Source organism: Neopsephotus bourkii, unplaced genomic scaffold, assembly GCF_033783945.1.
Source record: "Neopsephotus bourkii isolate Nb327-2 ecotype Australia unplaced genomic scaffold, CSIRO-AGI_Nbou_v1 NB_318, whole genome shotgun sequence".
NCBI lineage: Eukaryota > Metazoa > Chordata > Aves > Psittaciformes > Psittacidae > Neopsephotus > Neopsephotus bourkii.
In genome coordinates, this window is record NW_026900826.1 from 7,697,897 (window position 1) to 7,719,367 (window position 21,471).

The 21,471-nt window shown below is 39.3% G+C and overlaps 1 protein-coding gene across 4 annotated transcripts in view; it reads right to left on the reverse strand.

Annotated features, from left to right (window-relative positions):
- The window catches only part of RORA (RAR related orphan receptor A), a 344,549-nt gene that overhangs the window by 91,411 nt on the left and 231,667 nt on the right, over nucleotides 1-21,471 (reverse strand). For all 4 annotated transcript variants that reach the window (XM_061347587.1, XM_061347590.1, XM_061347589.1 and 1 more), the window contains one exon: nucleotides 13,587-13,616. In XM_061347587.1, coding sequence (XP_061203571.1) covers nucleotides 13,587-13,616 — 30 coding nt within the window. The remainder of the gene's footprint in view (nucleotides 1-13,586; nucleotides 13,617-21,471) is intronic.

Genomic DNA, 21,471 nt, shown 5'->3' on the forward strand with positions numbered 1-21,471 from the left:
GTAACTACTTTTTTCCTAATTATTTGCATAATGGATAGGGTAATAGATGCAACTGCATTCACACCTGAAAATTACTCCTTAAAGTTTTTGCACATGAAGAGTGAACCATTTCTAAGCAGTCATATTCAATTAGACCACATGATCAACATTGCTTTATACTATAAAATACAGCATAGCGTGATAGAAGCAAAGTATATTTTACTGCCTTTTAATCCATGTATAGTGGAAATGTCAAGATCTGTAGGCCAACAGTGTTGTGCTTTGTTTAGTGTAACAACAATGGGGTCAAGAGGGCTAAAAGGGCCCTTCTTGTACAAGCATTTCCCATGTTAGTCAGTAAAGATAAAATTCTCTTCACTATGACATCTGTATTGTCTTTGTTCCATATGGATCACGTACGTAATTTCTTTTACAGCTTGATGCCCACCACACCTGTCAGAAGACCAATGACAGATGTTGATGTGAATGCAGTTTCCATATAACAAGCACCACTTCCTGATAAACTACAGCTCATTCTCCATGCCCTGCCCTACTGACACAGGACTGTTTTACTATAAGCTTACCCTGCAGGCTCTGCTCCCTCTTCCAGGAGCCAGTCTGCTTTGAAAGTCATTTTTCAGCCTGTTGCAACATGACTCATGAACCTGCAGCTACAGTTCCAGGATGGTTAGGCAAAACCAAAGCCCTTGCTATAGTCTTTAAGATCCACCAGCTCCAGGAGCATTGGGTATATAACAGCCGTGTGGAGACGTTTCTCCCATCTTCCCTGCAATGCACAAGCTGAGTGATAAAGTTGAATGTGCAAAGACACTCCAAGCTCCACCAGCAACCCCGATATTTATAGTCAGCCCTTAATAAGCATGAATGACTCTGACTTCAACACTGATGCCACCTCTTCAGCTGCTTAAATATTTGAGGATACTCAGACTAAGGACTTTCTATTATCTTAATACAATCCTCAAACATGCCTGAATTACCACCACCTGCTAATTGAGAAGAGCCTAATTTCTCCTCCTCCATGTGTGAGACTTCAGACCTTTTCATGTCTGAGCACTGACAACCTGACAGTTTTGAACTTACGTCACAAACCACTGACACAGCGAATGTGCCAATTTCAAGACAACTCCCATGAAAACATAAACTGTTTGACATTTAATAAGCCTGTGTTTTCATAGAAATACAATGTGTTATAGATGGTTTGTTTCCATGAAAACACATGGTTAGAAATGAAATGGAAATACTTTTCTCAACATTAAACACAGACACAAAAATCAGTTGCAAAGCAAACTAAAATCAAGACATTTAGGATTCACATTTACATTAAATAACCAATGAAGGGTCAAACGTATCAGTTAATAGAATTATTTTTACCTCCTTTAAAATTTGTAATAAAGGTGGTCTGGGAAATTTAAAAGCACTAAAGGACACATGTGCTGCATTTCATAATACAAAGTAGAGAAAGCTAACACATGGATGGGGTGGTTTGGGAGAACTGTATCACCCTGTGACAAACGGTCTGAGAAGATTCTGGTTTCTTTTCTTTCTGAAGTTAACACCTGAATAATAGAGTGAAACCCAACTAAATACAGTATGCTGTACTGCTGTGGGCACAAAGAAGCTGTACTCCTTTGCAATGAACAGCATTTTCTGGCTCTAAAACCAAGGGCAGTTTTTCTACTGCTTCCAGAAGATAGACAACTTCCCTCTTTTCTTTATGTCACTGCACCTGTCTTTGATCATCTCTTTTCTCTGATGGGAAAAGTCTCATGAGGGAAATCTAGAATGAAACAATTAAAGTAGTGAAGACTTCATATAGAAAGTGAAGCCTTTGAAGAAAAGGGAAGTTTTAATGAATGTATGTTATGTTCAGAGTATGGACAGCCTCAGATTTAAATTAGGAGTTGCTGTTACATGCAGATTCCTTCAGGAAGTATCCTGGAAATACTTTTTTGAAGGAGGCTAACAACTTACGCTCTAATCTTGTAACCTGGGCATGCTTAGCTTGAAGCATGTAGGTAGCAACACTGTATGTCCTCACTGGAAGGTCCTCACTATGTTGGCATACAATTTCTAGGTAAATAATAACTACAGCCCTTCCTCTTTCTTTTTGCTTCTCCTTTGCCTTTCCTTCTGTCTGTCTAAAGCTCTAAGAATAACAACAATCTTAATAGAAATATAAGCTCAAAACTATTTGGAAGCAAATGTGCAGCAGGCGCATAAAGCCATCACAGGGGATGTCCATTCAACTGTGCTCAGTGATTGCAAACTGGAAAACAACAGAAGCTAGACACAGAAAAGACTAACTTGAGCTAAAACTACTTAAATAATCAATTAAAAACTTTTCTGGACTTATTACCTAGCAATTAACTAACCTAATAAATGGGATGGTTATTTTTGGTATGTCACTCAGAACTAGCGTACTGATTTTTATTCCATCCCCTTTTTTATGCATCTCCTTTGGACATACTGTATTTGTACTTTGGTAATTTATCTATTTAGAAACAGAGCCTTTTTTTTTTAATGACAAGTGCCCAGGAGAAAGATTTTTGCATGGGGATTATATACCAGTGCTATTAAATCATTTTGTATATGCAAGCCCAATCTGACACAACAGAACACAGATGTACTGGGCTACCTATACCCACCCACAATCCATTAGAAATAAATATGGAGGTAGTCTATTGTTGCTTTTACAGAACATATAGTAAAATGTAAATCACATTCATATGCTCAGCTTTGTGATTTCAAGACCAGAAACTCAATACCTTGAGTGAAGAAAACAAGCAGCTCCATGTAAGCCTTCCCAGTGTTGCACTTATCAGAATACAATACCACTTACTAGGCTGGACTTGTGGTCTAATTGCAGAATGAACCCCAGAGGGAGGAAAGCAGTCTATTTACAAACCAAGGGGTAGAAGCAACTCTCATATAACCTTTCATCCAACGTCAGTGAAAAGCAGCAAATTTACATGCACTAAAAGGAACTGTCTTGACAAATGGGGATTCATCTCACAAAGAACATTTATAAGCTCACAAACTGCTTGTTCCCAAGTTCAGGTTCTCTGTCTCTTTTCTAAGGTTCCCTGTTAGAAATGTCTGGGGATTTTTTGGTGACAACATTGTTTGCTTGTCAAAGATGAAATATTCCACAGGAACACACATTACTGCTTCACCAAGAACGTGATTTCATACCAAAATCTACTCCCAAAACAGCTGACAGCAAGGTGGTGAAGTCATGTTAACAGGACATGGGAATTTAAGCTTGAAGTACCTACCTGCCTTTTTCTAGGTCAGCTCTTAAAGTCGCACCACCATCACCCCATGTGAAGGAATACTCACCCTGCTCTGAGTTCAAAAGGGTTTTTCTTACCTTTCTCCTGAAAACTGGAGAGAAAACCCAAGTCTACTGCAGTGGAATATTTCTTTAAACATCAAAAGCTCTGTTTAACAGGAAACATATTTTCAGTCAGCTTTTAGCACCCTTTTGTCTTCAAGCAGCACATAAAATTGTCTTTTTGGATGACCCCTTTCACTTATACCTCAAGGACCATAGGTTTGGAGTAAGTTGGCAATATAGGGAGGGAAAAGGAAAAACAGGTCAGAGAAAAAGAAATGTTAAGAGTTTAAACAGGAAACCTGCCTTATCTGTAAAAGTTGTCTTTGCAGCCAGCAAACATCACACCTACATATCAGTTAGGTAACAGTAACAAAGATAAGGAAACAGTTCTTCAGACAAACACTGGTGGGAAGGATGGTTATCAACTGATGGCTATATCTAAAAGGAAATCACTAAATGGCTTTGGTCATATACTGGCTTTCTGAAACCAGAGGTTTCCCTACCCATGTTGCATAGAGATTAAATAAAGCCTAACTTGAATTTCCAGAAAACTGCAAGAACACCACTACTGTTGTGAGCCGGCTTTGAAGTCTGTAGTAAACACCTCAACAAAAAAAGAGAGAGGAAACTGCTTTGAGGGTGTGCCTTGTCTGTTATATAGCAAGTCACACTGCTACAGCTCACAACTGATAGCTAGGTTATTAACCATAAACAAGAACCCATCATACACACAGGGGAAGCTAAGTCAGATAGCAAAAAGGTCTCACAGTCTTAGTTTCTGCAGCAAAGTCATCATCCTCTTGTCAAGGCTTCCTGTTTAATTTACTGCTTATAGTTTTTACTGTAACACTTTGAAGATCCAGTTCTATTTCCATTCAAATAATGGATTTTACCATTAATGGCAGTAAGGTTAACAGAGGAAGCTTCCTCAAGTCCCACTTGCAATCCCTTAAAACCATTACTTCTGTTTAGGTGAGATCTATTCCTTTGATAAAGCAAACAGTGAATCCAAACCCAGACAATACAGTAATTTAAGGCAAGGTGCCTGCAGTGAGCTTAAAGACCAATTCTAGGTAGTGTCTTAGAATAGCAAGAGATAAAGTAGCAAAGGATATTCGCACTGGAATTCAAAGGTATTCAGAGTGGAGGATGTAATTTTGGTACTTAATGACTCCTTCCCTCTCTGTCTCATGCTGTGTGTATAAAATATACTTAGAAAAATGCTGTCAATACAGTGTTGTTTATTTCAATGTGTGCAATCAGCACATCTGTAGATGCCAAGTAATATATATTTTAACTATGCTTTTAGATGCACATACAGTTAATTAAAAGAAAACCATTATGGCATTATAGAAAAAATGCGTTGTTTTGTTGCATCATGACAGTGCTGCATTTCTTCTCCTGTTCTAAATTGAAATGCAATGATTAAAATACAACAGGAAATTCAACTACTCCCCTACACTAAGCTAATACCATTTGCATAAGCAAATTGTTTGTGAGCATAGTTTAAGCAAGCAGATGTCCATCTTCCCACACCTTTTGCAAATCACAAGCGCAAATACAGATGGCATTTGGAGGTACTCAGAAACTTCAACTGAAGTGTCTGTTACTACCTTTTGATCCATAGAAACCCCAAGAATCACCTGAACACCTACTTAATCATAACTCATACCTGGTAAGATGTGTGAAAAGCTTCTGCACTGCTCTCCATGCCGCCCCCCCCCCCCCCCAAGTTAACCACTGTATGCAAAGCATTTTGTCAATATACCTTGACACTATTCAACTGTTATGAAGAAAGTTGAATGTTAAGAAGTCTGAATGCCAAATTCCATCACGATTCCATTTAATTTTGGCCTAATCTGTTTCTGTTCCTATTTTTCCTACTAGTTTCCTACTAGTTCTTCAGGCTGACCCACACTGCCCTTCGAGGCGAGCATTAATTACTACAGCTCATCATGTTAGGAGACTTAGAAGGATTAAAACTATGAAGAGCAAAATAGTTTTCAAAATAGGAGCTTTACAAATATAATCATCATATGGTCCTAAGATTGAGAACAAGCTATTCAGTTCTGAGTTAGAGTGACTACCTGATCTGTCATAAGGAGCTGCCTTATATGTTGTCTGCATGAAACTGTGTTCCTGACTGGGGTCAACATTTGCATAATTGCAGGTTGGTGTTCTTGGAGAAAGGCTGCAAAACCTCCCAGTATTTTTACAGTCCTAATAAGGTTAGCCATCAACATGCATTAAAAAGCCCTTTTTCAGGTTCAATAGTTGTTTCAGAACAGCGACTGCACAAGTCTAGCAATGCACTGTCAAATAAATGAGTCTATTAGGAATGATGGAATCAGTCCCTGGTTTCAAAATTCAGATAATAAAATATGCTTTTTTTGGTTCAGATGCCAACCTTGGAGAAGTCCATATGACTGAGCTTGCTTTAGAATCATTACAATGCAATATTTTGTTAAAAGAAACAATGTCATGAAGCGAAATGACTGTGAGCATAAAGCTCCAAGGACAGTCCTCTCAATGTGTGAAAAAAGGTAGCAGAGGTATGTCCATGGGAAAAAACCACCTACTTTGGGAAAACACCCTGACTGTCAATCTTTGACCAAATGGACAACCAGGCCTAAAGATGATGTTTTAATCTTACTTTTAATCCTAATCTTATCCTCACACTTTGCTGTATTTGGTAGAAATGCATTCAAAGAGACAAAGACTTAACCTTTCTCTAAAGACTGAGGTCACTTTAAGGAATTGTTCAAATCAAAGTGACAGTTTTGCACAAGTCCTGCTTAGTAAGTGTAATTATCTCTTAGAAAATGCAAAGGATGTAGTCAAAAGGTTTCCAGTGTATTGGCATTTCTCTGTATGTATAGAACTGCCTAGACTCAGACTATGCAGAGCCAAAACACTTGACCCACATATTAAAGAAGGCTGTGAGCAGTAATACTTCCTATTTGTTTTTACATGGCACTGAAAAACTATGCAGAATGCAGAAGCAGATTTGGAGAAGTGTCATCTGTCGGTTTTCTGCTGCCCAAGCCACTCAAACTGAAAAAACAGAAATTAACTTAATGACTTTACCAAGTGCAACTTCTGCTCTCAGCGTTAGATTAAAGTCTTAGAGTGTGGAGAGTATCACATAGTTTGAAGCTTACACTCGGCCCATAACACAGTTCCCCTCTGTAACCAATAAGCAACCAAAACCGTGGATGCATCCAGAAGGCTAATATCAAACTGGAAACATTAGCTTCGTGTAATAGCTGCGAGAGTTTTAAAGACAGAAGACTTAAAAAGCAAAATAAGAAAATAAAAGCATGATTTAAGGGCTGATCAAAGCATGTTTCAGCCAATATGAATCCTTAGAGCAGCTGCAATAGGATTCAGATCAGTCCTACACTTTCACTATCAGAGTGCTTTTGCACAAGGCAGGAGGGGTGTCCATGACTTAATTCGGTATTTCTAACATCAAGCAAATGGGTTTAGGAATTAATAGATAGAAAAGATAAGGGTATAAAAGGTGCAAGAACAACCTTTTAGGGAATTATAAGGCACTACTTGGGTATAAAAGAACACTGCAGACATTCCCAATGTATTGACTGCCATGTCCACAAACAGTTTAAATTTCCTTTTGAGTCACATCCACAATCTCTTAATATCCATCAACCCCACTGGTAGAATTTAGGTGTCTAATGTCAGAAAACTCCCCAAACTCTTCATCATTCCTTAAAACATGGGCCTCCAAATAATGTTTTAAACATGAAAGAGAATGTCTCTGCCCATTTTGTATGCTTCCGCAGGACAGACCAGAGTAAGAAATGAAGTGTGTGCAGAATTGGCACTTACTAATTTGTGATCTCAATTAATATGTATTAGAAGCATGTAAAGGGTTAGGACTTACTCCCAGACAAAGACCTCCAAAAATTTAAGACAGCTACCTTTCCTCTGCCTTCCCTAATCGAGTTTGCTAGGAAACCGTAATTTAGAATTATGTGAACTATAACCCAAGACACACACATACATTTTAATACTGGATGATTAACATTTTGCAAATGCTTATCAGTCTTCATTTGCCACAGTGCATTTCCATCTGTTTGCTGTTTTTCACCTTGCTGTAGTCTGCGCTCTACTTTGCTACAAAGGCACAGAAAAACCTATCTTAAGGCATTTACCAGAAAACTCACAATAAATAAGCCCATAATTAATGGTTACAGCCAAAAGTGCCATGTAGCTAGAAGCTGCTCCATATATTCAGAACAGAACCAGAGAAGAGACCTGACATTAGCTTCGAGTGCAGCTAATAGACACAGTTCCCCATGGGACTTCCAGGGCAGTGCATTTAATTGCCTGTTCTATCAGCCTTATAGAAAATGATCCTTCCAACTGTGCCAAAGGCTTGAGGCCCAGGCAGAGGTCAAGCTTTTGGGGAGCTAATAGAAGATTAGGGGCAAAAGATTTCTCTCACCTCTGACCAGTTATTCTGTGAGGGTATAAACCATGCATTAATGAGAAGTTCTCCCAACACTTTCCCCACCAGCTGCTTCCACATGGACAAAGGGACAGTCTCTCACAAATACCAGAACTTCAGACCAGAGAAAATGTTTCTCTGCTGTAGACCTACCATGAAGAACCAGGGCATCCAGATTTCCACCCATACCCCCCTAGTCACACAGTTACCCACAGCACCCTCACCCTGGGTACTCTTTCTCCCAAACCAGGCAGGAACATTTTCTGATTTTAAACATATTTCCTCCTCTCATTATTTGACAATGCCTTCATCTCTGCCCCTCGACTCAAGAACCTGGCCACCACAGCAAGAAGGCAACATTCATTCTCACTCAGTCAAACAAGTGACTGACATAGCGTTTTGTGTGGCAGGGAATAACACTGACCCACTGATGATGCTGGCACCCAAAACAAACTTTTTAGAGGGATGGCTTCAAAGTAGAATTAAAGGTAAAAAATTGAGCTGCTAATGAAGAGGTTTTCTTTGGCTCACTAGGAAATAAAATAAAATTAAAATAAATAAATCAAGTGTAGCAGTAGTTCAGTAAAAGTTTTGAAGAGAATAAAAGCCCTAGATAGTTAGTCGTCTTCGGATTCTTCACCAGGGCAAACAGTGCTTCAAGGACAAGTAGGAAAGTAGCTGCTATTTGAGGCAACTTCATTATAAAATCATTTTTAATAAGCAATCTGAACAAAGAGAGGGAGTGCTCTTGCAGAGAAGCCCCCAAGGGATCCTAATGCTGCCCAGTAAAGTTATTAGGAGGTTACACACAGGGGACCAAACAGCTATTTTACTGGCCTCAGGGGATAGGGTTTAGATTTCACCTGTTCTCTTTAGGCCTTGGTGCTAACAGCAGATCCTGTTAACCATCAGTTTTCTGCAGGCTCCTATTTTGTGAGGGAAAAGTATCCTTTAGTTATTATAGCTGGCACACAAAACACATGATGTGAAGTAGACAGCACAATGCACAGTAGGCATACTAAGTAATTAGAAATCAGATCAGAAAACAAACAAAAAATCATAGTTCTTTTCCCTTTAATGAAATTAAGTAAAATAACAGACTTCAGAAATCTTTAGCAGTAGCTATAAATGTGGGAAGTAAACTCAGAGAAAAAGGGAAGTCCAGGTTCTGGATACAACTAAGCTGCAAACCTTACTAAGCTTGTGAACTGAACATCAGTTCTAGGATGTTTAGACATCTAAGAGCTGCCTTCTGCCCAAATTGGACTCTTTGACATGATTTCAGAATGGGTCTTTGTTCTGGGTAGCTTTAAGAGTGTGCTTATGTGGATAGCACAAGAGAGTCCCTTTCTTGGCTAGCTGGACTGCGGCAGTAGTGAAGATACGGCACTCCAAGCCCCAGTCAAAGGATTAGGGGCTTGGCAGGATAATGGAGGTACCTACTGACAAATAATTTTATGAAAAAATACTCTAGATATTCCTCTGGTAAATCATGAGGAGCAACATGAAACAAAATGCAACTAAAAGTTACAAAGGAGTCTTAATCTACAGAGAGCTTGGGTATTACTCTTTTCAGTTAAATCTGGATATATCTTGGGTTATGAAAATATAAAATATACAGTGTTGATTGTGATACCCAAATACACCTATCTGCATTACAAGCAAACAAAGATGAACACAGTTACTTCATGGATCACTAACAGTGGCTTTCCTACTGTTGTACCTATCATATACAAGCTCCAAAACACAACTGCCAGACACCCTTTCTGCCAGGACTGCAAGTTACCAGGCAGTGACACAAAGAACCAAGTGTCAAAAGCTGTGGTAGTTCAGGGAGTAGGTAACAACAAGTGGTAACATGCTGAGGCACGAAAGTCAACTCCAAACCTGTCCTCGTACTGAGAAGCTGTAGCTGCCCTAGCTTAGTTCTACCTCGGAAGCATGCCAACTATTCTATGCCTATATGCCTGAGATGAAGCTAGACTAAAACCTGTGTTTTTTCTACCTGAAAAATGTTAGGCAAGCAAATTACCGAATGTACGTGGGTCTCTATGCAGATATGAACTTCAGCTATGAAAACAAACTCCGTAGAAGCTTCTGTGATTCATTACAATTCAAATAGCAAGAGAAAGATGGTTCCATTACATCATGGGTTCATTACAATATTAGCTTCCCGGATGCATCCACAGGAAACCACCCCTTAATTCTGATAAGGCAGTCGAGTCAAATTCAATCAAGAATGTCAGTGCCCAGGATATAAAAGTGATCTGGAGAAAAATAAGGTGATTTATTTGTGTGATAATTCTGAGTCACTAGTGGCCTGGTAGAGGCCATCAATCTCATTGCATGAAGTATTGCAAGATTTAGATCTAAGATGCCAGAAATGAAACACCACACAGTAGGTAAAGGTAGGATTTGGCCTCTACCATCTGACATGGCTAGACTAGAGGCTATATAAGGGGATGGTTAACCTAACAAATCGCCGTATGAGCCTGAGAGAGGATAGTTCTACAGACAGAAGCATGAAGTTTTACTTCAAAAGCCTGATTAATCTACTGAGGGAAAAACTGCATTCTGGGGTAGACAAACTTTATTCCCTTAGTGCAGCTTGGAAGAGTATTACACTCCTGGCTTATAATGGCAGGTTTTGTAATGCTTAACTTCTGATAAAGACGGGATACAGAGAAGCAGTAATGTAAAAGTGAGATGTAATGAAACAGAATACTTGGATAAAATTGGTTGTATCAAGAACACTGAAGCTCTCTCAGGTTTTACTTAGCTGGTTACATTATGAAAAACCTGTATTTCTTCAGCACTACTTTGAACTTGTAAAAATACTCAGCTATTTGACTCTGAAATGACCCAAGCACCTATCAACAGGCCTCTAGTTCTATTTCAGATGACAGAGCACTTTGTCACAGGCTAATGCCAAGCGTGTGTGTGGGGGAAATATACCCAAAATCTCTAACAACAAAACCAGGACTAAGCAGTGGAGACAGACCTCCACCGAGTTTGAAACCCATACAATTAAAATGGATTTTCAGATGAAGTCTGAAAAGATTAGTCTGATATTTGAAATGCATAATGTACCAGACCTTCTGGCATTACACTCCCCTAATTAAGTCAAAAGGTCATTAGGCATAAGTGCTAGTTTACAGTCAGTCAACACGCTCGCATGCCATACATCGTAAGCTTGGCATAAAACAACTTAATCTGTATTTCTAAACAGTAGTGCAGACAACGTCTACACACGTCAAAATGGCTTTGTGGATGTTTTTTGACATTTCTTTGCAGAAATCCTACCCATGTAACTTAATCTGGATGTGTTATACACACTGATAGAGTGATAAGCAAACTCTAGATCAATATGAAACAGAAAAAAATCTCTCCTTGTCATTTGTAGTTGCTAACAAATCTGCTACCTCAGATGGGAGTTGTAATTTTTTGCATTGAGGTCTTTATATAATTCCTTCCCCCCTGTCCCCTCCCCAAGCCATTCCAAACCTCTGAATTTTGATGCCTACTTCTTCTATTCAATAATATAAAAATTCTATCCAGGCAATAAGGAAAAAACCCCATGCTTCTTGTGCAGGATGCTGAAATGCCAAAGATGCACAATTTACATTAATTCCTGCTCTAGGAGAATTTGTCATAACAGGAATGAGTTCTAAAAGAACTTCAACAAAAATTAAAGGAAACCTCATACATATTTGCTAGCAAACACAGTCTGCGTTTTCATCATGCCAATTACAGCATATTGCTCCTTCTATTTTTTAATCCTTCCTTAATGGACAAGCTTATCTTCCCATTATTCAGAGAACTTTTTTATTCATGCTTCAGCAACTGCATGACAACTGATTAACAAATCGGGGAACTGCTCTTTGACAGTTCTCTTAGAATTGCACAGAGTTCTCAACACAGAGGACACTGGGACCCTTAATTTCTGCCTTGACTAAATTAAATGCCATATATGGTGAACAGCAGCTTATCAACTAACACAGTTGATGAATACACCTTTTTTTTCATCATAAGCCTCAAAATCAGCATCTACCAAGATACATGACGCCAACATTTTATCAAGCTGGCATGGCTTCGGAGCGTATTTCCTTCATTCTTAAGGTCTGTGGTTACTATTTAATCTTCCCTACAAAAAGTATCAAACACTGGAACTGCCTAGCAGGTCAGTACATGGCACTGCTCTATACCAAATACATAGGGTGATTTCAGCTGATGTTCAGGTGGAGTGTTGCAAACCACCATGTACAGTCATTAGCCTCTGTACAAGAGAGGCCCAAGACTGAGCTAGTGTAAATACCAAATTACTTACCACCTCTAGAGAGGGTGGTCGCTCCAGGCCAGGGTTGAGCTCATGGGCAAGGCTGTGCAAGGAAGCTGTCTGTACAATGCCTGGCCTGCGGATATACAGAGGACTTCAGTCTCCTGTACTGTCAATCTCAGTCAGCATGAGCTCAAATACTCCCCCAAAACGTAAGGGACAAATACTGCCCTCAGATGCCTACCTGTGGCTCCCATTAAGTCCAATAGAAATCACATATGCATTCAGCTGAAGAGGATATCTGACCTTACAAACACATTAAGCATCAAGCCCACCTAAGGAGAGAAGGACCACCATGCTCTGAAAGTATGTGACATTTAACATTTACTTCAAGTGTCACACAAATCTTCTCATTTGAAATTCTTAAAGCAACTGCATTTTGTATCTCTATACGTTGAGAATTCATCCTCTCAAGTCAGATTCTTCATTACATGAATATTTTAAAACTGGGAATGAAATAATAATGAAATAAATGTAAACCACTTTATGACACTCCTTTAAACCTAGAAGCTGCAGTGAACATACTTCAAATCATAACCCTCTTACAATGCATATATCTTTGTAAATTCTGTGCAGCCTACTTCCTGTTTTGTTAGAGGGCTTTTAGACTAATAGCTTCAGCTTTAGTCCACTCCTGTTTCAGATCCTGGGCAAATTCAATTTCTGCACTACCAGCTTTCCAAACCTCCACAGTACCCAAAGAATCTCAACACATCTCCTGCAGCTACAAATGGTAACACTTTCCTGGATTTGTGCTTTTAACTCACTGCAGAGTAGATGAGAGTTGATCCCCAATAGTGATGTCTTTGAAGAAGATTCCAAGTAAGTGTATACATAAGCAAATGCACGCATCCTCATCCATTTCCAAGGTTGCCATTCATGAGGAATATTTGTTTATGGTTGAGAGCCAAACAATAACCTCTTCATTTTCATCAAGAGCTCCTTATGCACAAGCACAGAATGATTTACCTTATAGATTAATGCACAGGAAGGATAGAAGACTCAAATAATTCATTTTTACTTGACTCATACTGCATCTTTAACAGCCATAAAAATACACCCATTCTCCTCACCTGCATTTTCTGGACACGTTACTTAGCAGCTAGCTGTAGTGTATACATACAGGAATACAGAATTCTGCCTTTCTTCACAACTTTCTTTTTCTGCACTCTTAACTCATGTGAATGTGCACACACACATGTGCATTCACACATGTGCACGCATACACACACACACACACACACACACACATTGTGTATGCATTTTGACAACATTGCAGGTGAGGACTGGAACTGCTCTAAAGTGGAAAACCCACCAGAACATTGAAATGGAGCCTTCTCAGGCCAGACCAACACCCAACACACCAACACCTCATAAGTCACTGCGCTGCCTAACATGAATTCCGTTTGTAAGAGAAGGCCAAAGCAAAAGATGCTACTTACATGTATGAGTCTTCTTCGTTACAGAAATACCTGTAGGGAAGAAATGATACTGACATTAGCAAAATGACCACTGAGCAAATTGTTTTGACATGTATTTCATCATTATTTGATTTCAGACACACAGCGACCACTACAAAAGCAGAATGAAAATCGCCATAATTTGTACATTAGAGGTGGGAGGATCTCCCTATTTTGCATTCAGACTTTAATGGTATATTCTCTCTTTACATCTCATCAATAAACGTTTCAACATGTATTGCTTAAATTTTGTTGTTGGAACACGTATCTACATTGTGCTGCTGGTTTAAAACTGAAGCTGACACAAACAGAAGATACCAACAACATTATGGAAGCCCCCTTTTGTTTTTTTGCATGGTGAACATTTTTTCCACACTCGTATTTACTTGTGCACATTAAACTACCCAGACAGACCAAATCTGAGCAGTACCAGTACAATTCATCTGCTATGTTACTGAGTTCAAGTAATTCCTTGACTGCAAGCTGTAGCTTACGCTCATTAAAACCAAATGAGCAGCTCTCTCAATGTATTACCTGCCATAATTCCAACCCAGGTGCAAATATCCCCAAGCTGTTAAATACATACTTTCTGAAGTATTAAAGATGTTTTGATGCTAGACAGGCATGTGGTGGCAATCACCAGTGATGGTCCAGTGCCAGCGAAATTTGAGAGGAATTTTAAAGAAAGCAACAGAGTGAACAGAATGAGGCAAAATTCATAATACCAAAGATAAAATTAACTCTGTTAAATGTCATTGCAATTCATGCTTGAATTCAAACAATATTGTCTCCACTTTAGTAGATAACTGGCGCTGTATTTGGACTCCTCAGTATTTAAGCTTCGCTCTCCTTGGGGGGAATTTTTTGAGAAGAGAAAGAAGTTACTGGAAGCAGTACAAGTATTTGAAATATTTCATTTGTGATCAAGGCCTGTAATGAAATATTGCAATTGAAACTGTTTGGCTTCCTATTCATGAAGACAGAGAGACTTGAATCTCCTTAGCTACCCTATTTCTTTAACCCCCTCTTCCAAAATCAAATTACTATGGAAATAGGTAGGCTTTTATTTCAGGGTTATTTCTTGCGGAACATCTCAGGGAGGCAGCAAGTTAAAATAATGCAGAAAAATATAGATACCTTATTTGCAAATTGACAGCTAACTTCCAAAGCCAACAGTTTTCAAACTCATCATGGTTTTGGTAGATAAATCCACATAAATCCACAATGCCAACCCCAAATATATAGCTATCAAGTTTGGCATAAATGTCATTAGGAGTTTTTTAATTTAATTGCACTTGTGTTGCTATTGGCTTTCTGGTTGAACCATTAGGCTCTAGAGGTGTGAGCTCTGAAACCCTTCTTTTCCCTGGAAAGCCGAGAGGCTGCAGGATTCAGAAGTTCTGAGCAATTCCTTTGAGAAACTCTGTAAATGTGACACACTAGTCAGCAATTTACAACAATCACAAGTCTAGAACTTGGTTAAGTATGTGTACCGACTGAAATTGAAAGGTCCTAGCCGAATCTGTGTGTTCCTCATGCTAGGAATGTGGGTTGCAGCCTCAAACTGTAAAGCCAGGGTAAGCAATAAAAAAGAGGAAAACATGCATATCAAAAATAAAACCTTTTAGTTATGGAAGTAGGTACTACAGGGGGCAAAGTCACCCTTTACATTTGTATTTTTTAAGTGCCAGTATTCTCACATCTTCATTCCAGTCCCATCATTACTGGCTGGCTCAGGCCAGCTGCAGATGCCAGGGAGGTGAGTCTTATTATAGGGACCATAGCTTAGGGAAGGAAGAGGGACAGAGTGAGAAGCAGCAGAGACTGAAGTATCTATGGCAAAATGCACTAGCAGTATTTCATGCAGGCTTTGCATGAGTGCAAAAAAGCCCCTCTCTGGGTTCCTCTGAAGGTCTGCCTTACCCTCTCAATTCAAGTTACAGCTGTCATCAGAGCCTTTGCTCTTCCACCAAGGAAGAACATTTTTGCTGCTGTTTGACTTCCTGAGTGACCACTGAACGGCATGTACAGTTCCCAACAGTCTCCATCATTCCGAACTGTCCTAATGTCCCCTTGGCAGAAGTACTTGACCCAGCTCCTACAATTTTAGAGGCTGTTTTATGGAATGAGAAATGCAAAGAAAGGTCTTAAATCTGAACACTGTTTGCAAAACTTCCTCTCCCAACACTAGTGCTAATAAATGGATACATCAGTGCTCTTTCAGCATTATGGGATCCATATGTGTACTTTTCTCAGAAAATAATGCTTTCTGTAAAATCACTTTGAACAGAAAGTGCTTATGCTGTCACTTCCGATTACTCACAGCCTCTTCACAATGGGATTTGCCACAGCACAAAACAGACTTAGTTGTATTTGCTGACTGAGGGCTACTCTCCTCTGATACACAAAACAGTGATGGGAATATTAGTGTTTATATTTTTCTACCTAATTTTCTCTGTATGACATGAGTGATGGGTTTTTCTAATCAGATGTTTCCATAATAATTACCAATTACCATCTGGTAAAGCCTTTTAGCTGGTTTACGCAGATATTTTTAGATAACCTTTTAAAACAACAGCTATCGGGGGGGAGCATCTTCATAATCACACTGGTAGCTGCAGTGAATCTTAAGTATTTTGCTTTGAACAGTGGTTTTACAGTTACTAACTGACGTCTGGTGGCACAAGGATAAGCACTGCTAGTGAGTTCAACCTGTTTAGATTTAACTTAATCAGGAATCCTTACTTAGGTTAAAATGAGTAGGGAATTTTTCAGAAGCCTTTCCTTTCACATCAGTAAGTGACTAGAAAAGCTGAGCAAAAAATGCACCAGCAGATCCAAACAGTTACTTAGGTTAGATACACCAGAACCAATGCTTTAAATATAAATGTTAAATATGCAACTAATTCCTATATCATTGCCATCAGTTCTAGTTTTAATGCAGGAAGGCAGTGACTTTGCTATTCAGCATTTAAGAACTGTAACTAATCTCCTAAAAATGAGTGTATTATGGGGAAAAAACCCCAGAGGTGGTCTGAAAACTACTTAGTGTATAAAAGGGGAGTTACAGATGTTTGGCTCTCTTTGGGCCAGTGCTAGCTCCCATTTGCATATATGTTTGAAGGCCTTTCCTCTGAGCTGCATCCTACAAGTCTTACCCAGATTTCGTTAGAAATCAAAAGGATCCTGAAAAACTAATTTTGCCAAGCCAACATACTTTGGTACTTTTCTTCACCGGACCAGGCATTATTAACTGGGATTGCTCTCACTTCATTTCTGGGGCTGAACCTTCAGCGTATATAGATGTGATTATGTCTATTGCACAATAAAACCTAGGTGTAACACATTACTGCCAAAGATTTATTTCTTTTCAAGAAGAGGAGCACAAAGAACCCAGTGACTCCTTTCAAAATGTGACTTAATGTGAATTCTTATTTTTTATGGGCTTAATTTCAAAATGCAACAGACTGATCTGTGAACCACTTGCCACTCAGCGCTATCCTAACCAGCCAGCTTTCCATTCTCCTTTAGCAACTAAGAGAAAAGAAACAGAGGATGAAACAACCCTAACTTCAGTGTTGCTAATACAGAAAGACTTCCTGACTTAACCAACCAGACTTCAAAGTAAAGCAAAGGAAATGTCATTAAAATACCACAATATATCACTGCCATGGTTATCAGTGAGTGAAAGTTTCAGTATTACAGTTATCAGAGAATTGATCACTTCAGCAGCGCAATTTGACATTCCTGATCAACACCAAATCTTGAACAAATTAACTTCTTTGACTTTTCATAGCTGCTATGAAACGCTCTTTGCAACAACAATCGTTTGGGGCTTTTTAAACAGCATTCATACACCATTCCCTTTCCCCCTCCCACTAGCAATATGTAATTTGCCATGATGGGTGGTATTTACAAAAATAGCATTCTGGACGCAATGAACTTTGAAAAGAGTATCTACCATCAGAGACAGGATCTTCTTTTGCAGGCAGTTAGCCTGAGTGACCTTCACTAGCCAGCTTCAAATAGAGAGAACAATGTCTTCAAGTACAAAAAAGAGACTCGGATATTTTGTACATCGTAAGCCATTTCTCACAGTTGCCCATCCAAATAAAGAAGCATAATGAAACACTGCTTACTCTGTGAACCCAGATCCCTGCCGCTGTTGTACAGTTGTCAACTTCCCTTTTTCAAGGGGAAAACATACTCTGATATACAGAAAGATAAGTAAAAAGTCCCTGTCTGGCAGAATACATTACTCTGCAAAACATCAAAGGAAGATATTCTGGAGTGCAATTTTCTTAAACCTCCAAAAAACCTCTTCCTTGGAAGTCTGTATGAATAAAAACGCATGCATCACTTGCAAAGCTCATAACTGATCGCCAGCACTTCTATTAAGCACCACTGTGTTTCCTTTGTTTTCCTTTTTGTGCCCAAATCGGGTCTGATGACAGTATTTCTAGGCAAATGGTACACACATATCATACTTTGGTCACGTAGGTGTGCCTATCAACATATATTTTTATCTTTTTACTTTCTCCTACCCTCCCCATAGCCAGCATGCTCTCGCATGTTTGGAATCTCGATGGATTGGAAATCTTGGGGGAAAAAGAAGTTCAAACTTTAAACTGTAAGCCTCCTGCCTCACTTATTGCGTTAAATCAGAAAGAAAATGGATTACAAGCCTGGATCCCACTGTGCTTCATCCTGTCACTCCACTGCTTTTTTACTCTACCACTACACAAAGCCAGCAATTAAGGTGGAAGATTACATGTAACACCCAGGCACTACCTAAGCAGAATAATAGATTTGAGTGTATTCAGGAAGGAGTGTGCTCTTTCAGAAACCTCAGCAATGGTTTTTACAGAAGTCTGTGAGGATCGGAGGAATTCTGTGAGCTTTGTAGGCCATTGTTTATGGTGACTAAGGTAAAAACAACACACACGCGACTGGTGTAAATACAACTGCAGTGAGTTTAACCAAATGAAACCATGTTACAAACCAGAGCCCCTGCCTAGGGCAGAAGAGCTGTTCCTGATGATCAGCACTGAAAGTGCTCCAAGTGATTTTAGTATTTTGTTTCAAACACTGTTAATGGACACTGATGCTTCTAGTTCACCCAAAAGAGGAATAAATTATGTTCTAGAATAACAAGGAAACAAGGACAACATCCATTCAGCATGTAGGAACAAGGAAACTTCCCATAATTACTAAAGGACTGGGAAAAAACATGCTGTTTAAAAAACCAAAACAAAACCCAAACCCAACACCAACAAAAAAAAGCCTTCAAATATGATGACCATATTTTTTAAACAGAATATTCCAGTTCTCCCCAGATTTGCTCACAGCTTTTCCTGAAAAGGAAAGAGCTCATCATGCGAAACAAGCATTTTTTAGTGGGTCTAGATCATTCTTGTGTTCTCAAATCCAGAAGCATGTACTAAAGTCCCAGTAATCAAGTGTGACCTAATCACTTCAGCACTGAAAAACACAACATGGCTCTCCAGAGATTCGCAGCTGCTTCTCAGGCCTAAATCCTATCAGAGCATTATTCAACTTTGGGATTTTGTTGTTGGTTGGATTTTAGGTTTTAGGGTAGGAGAAATGAAATGAAGAATCTTCATTAAATAGCCATTATGTTCTTATGTGACAAATGTCACCACAGAACATTGGGCCAGACAGCGGGCTAAATATTCATCCTATACCTGTACAGAATGTCGCACATAAAAAGTCAAGTATGTTTCCTAAGAAACAGTGCTTTCCTTTTGTCTTGGTTTCAGCCATACTTAGACTTTGCAGCCTATTTCCAGAACTGTAGTGACTTGCTTGGATGGATGCAACTTTGTGCATTTGGCTGGATTCTGCCAATGCAACTGTTTTGCTCTGCAATAATATACTGAAATCCTCACTTGGTGATTTGCTTGGTCAATTGTATAACTAATGGTCATTAAAAGAAAACTACTTCATGGTTTTCCTATGAAAACTCCTGCTGGAAGTACACTCTTATACACAGTTCTAACTATCACAGACTTCCTCAGTATTGTAGATTTGCTTAAACTGTGAGTCTTACTGCAGGTCACTGTTTTACACAGCTTTGACAGTGACAGAAGCATGTTGCCACGAGGATGGCAGACATCGCCACTGTATGCACTACACTTTCTCCTCTTTGTGACATTCAAAGAACAGTCTCTCCTTCAGCTGAAAGCTCCGTCTTATCAGCGCGCTAATGGGAACAATTCATTTAACTTTCACTAGGTATACAGGCAAGCAGCTCTGTAAGGTGTGTAGTATCCAGAGGGAATCAATCCTCACAGCTGGCTCTCCTGACCATTTGATTCATTCACTGTAGTTCTACTCTTTCTACTTAGTGTCATCTTGGACAAAGAAAATAACCCCGCAGCTGGAAACCATTGAACAAGTAGCACCATCTTTGCAAACCCCCTGCTTGCAATAGGAGCTGTTGATACAGGGAGGAGTTAACCAGCACCATTTGCAAAAGCAGCAAGTTTGGTATGCTCATGTCACATGTGCCTGTGTGCTGGACACCCCCTGGGCCATACATTGCACAGGCAGTGGTACAGCTTCCATCCTCCAGTTTGAAGCACAAAATTGCATTGTTCTTGGCTGCTCTCTCAGACCTGCCATATCAGACACCTCACCCCAAGAATACTTCAGAAGTAATTTTACTTAAACACTGCACTCCGCATTCTTACAATGCAGACCTTCTTACAATACAGACTTTCAGACTGCCTCATTCAAGACTACTGACAACATTTAAAAGGACGAGCCAGGCCTCTGAGAGTTCATGGTATTTTCACAAAATCCAGAAAATTATCAGACTACAAAGAGAGGATGGGACATACGTGCTGTATGTTAACTCAGGCCAACCGCTTCCATTCACTGCTCCAGGTGCATGGAAATCCAACTGTCCTTAGAGCAAAACTGAAAATCTCAGAGAGGCCCAAGAGCTGCAGTATTGCCTGATACAGCAACCACAAGGCTGCAGCGGTCCTGGTTATATCAGTTCTCACCTAGAGGCAGTCCTTCGAGATGAGAGATAAGAGAAGCCTCAATGCCCCAGTTCTGTGCCTTCAGGCAGTTAGAGCTATGTTGTGAACATGTTCACACAGGCTGCCAAATCTCTTTCACCTATGTAAACCAAAATGAACTAAAACCAAACACCTACTAAATGCATAGCTGTAGTCCTTGTTACTGGCATTTTGTGCAGTAGAAATTTATCGTTTAAGAATATTGGAAAGTTAAAAACATTGGGTTATGATTTAAAATGATCTGATGACTATTCTTATGTCATGGAAGGGAAAATAATGAGCTTCTATTTAGAAAAAAATTAAGAAATAATTGTGGATTATTTCTCTTATTTTTCTACTCTGTAATACCTTTCACTAAAATCTGTTGTATTCAAGAATGTATCTATTTATCTTCTATACTTTCACTGACACTGCAGCAGACAACCAATGAAATCCTGTCAATATTTCAATGACCAGAAGAAAAACTGTTCATGAGCTGTCCATAAGTAGAACATGACCATAAAACTCCGGAAGTTGTGGACATTCATAAACCACAACAAAATAGCTCCAAAAGAATAACATTTTGTTAATTCTGGAGTTACTAAAACCACGTCCAGTGAATGTGGGTGCTGCAATGGGCTACCTGCCTTTACATACAGTGTTTGCATCAACAGATTTAATCATTTAAGATGCAGGCTTCCAGCATTCAGCAATACACGTAACAAATACTCACCAAGCACAGAACCCAGCCTTGTTGAGCATTAAGCCATTTCTAGGATATTGTACAGCATGGGGGAAGGACACTACCAAGTGATTTATCAACCCCATTTGCTCTGACA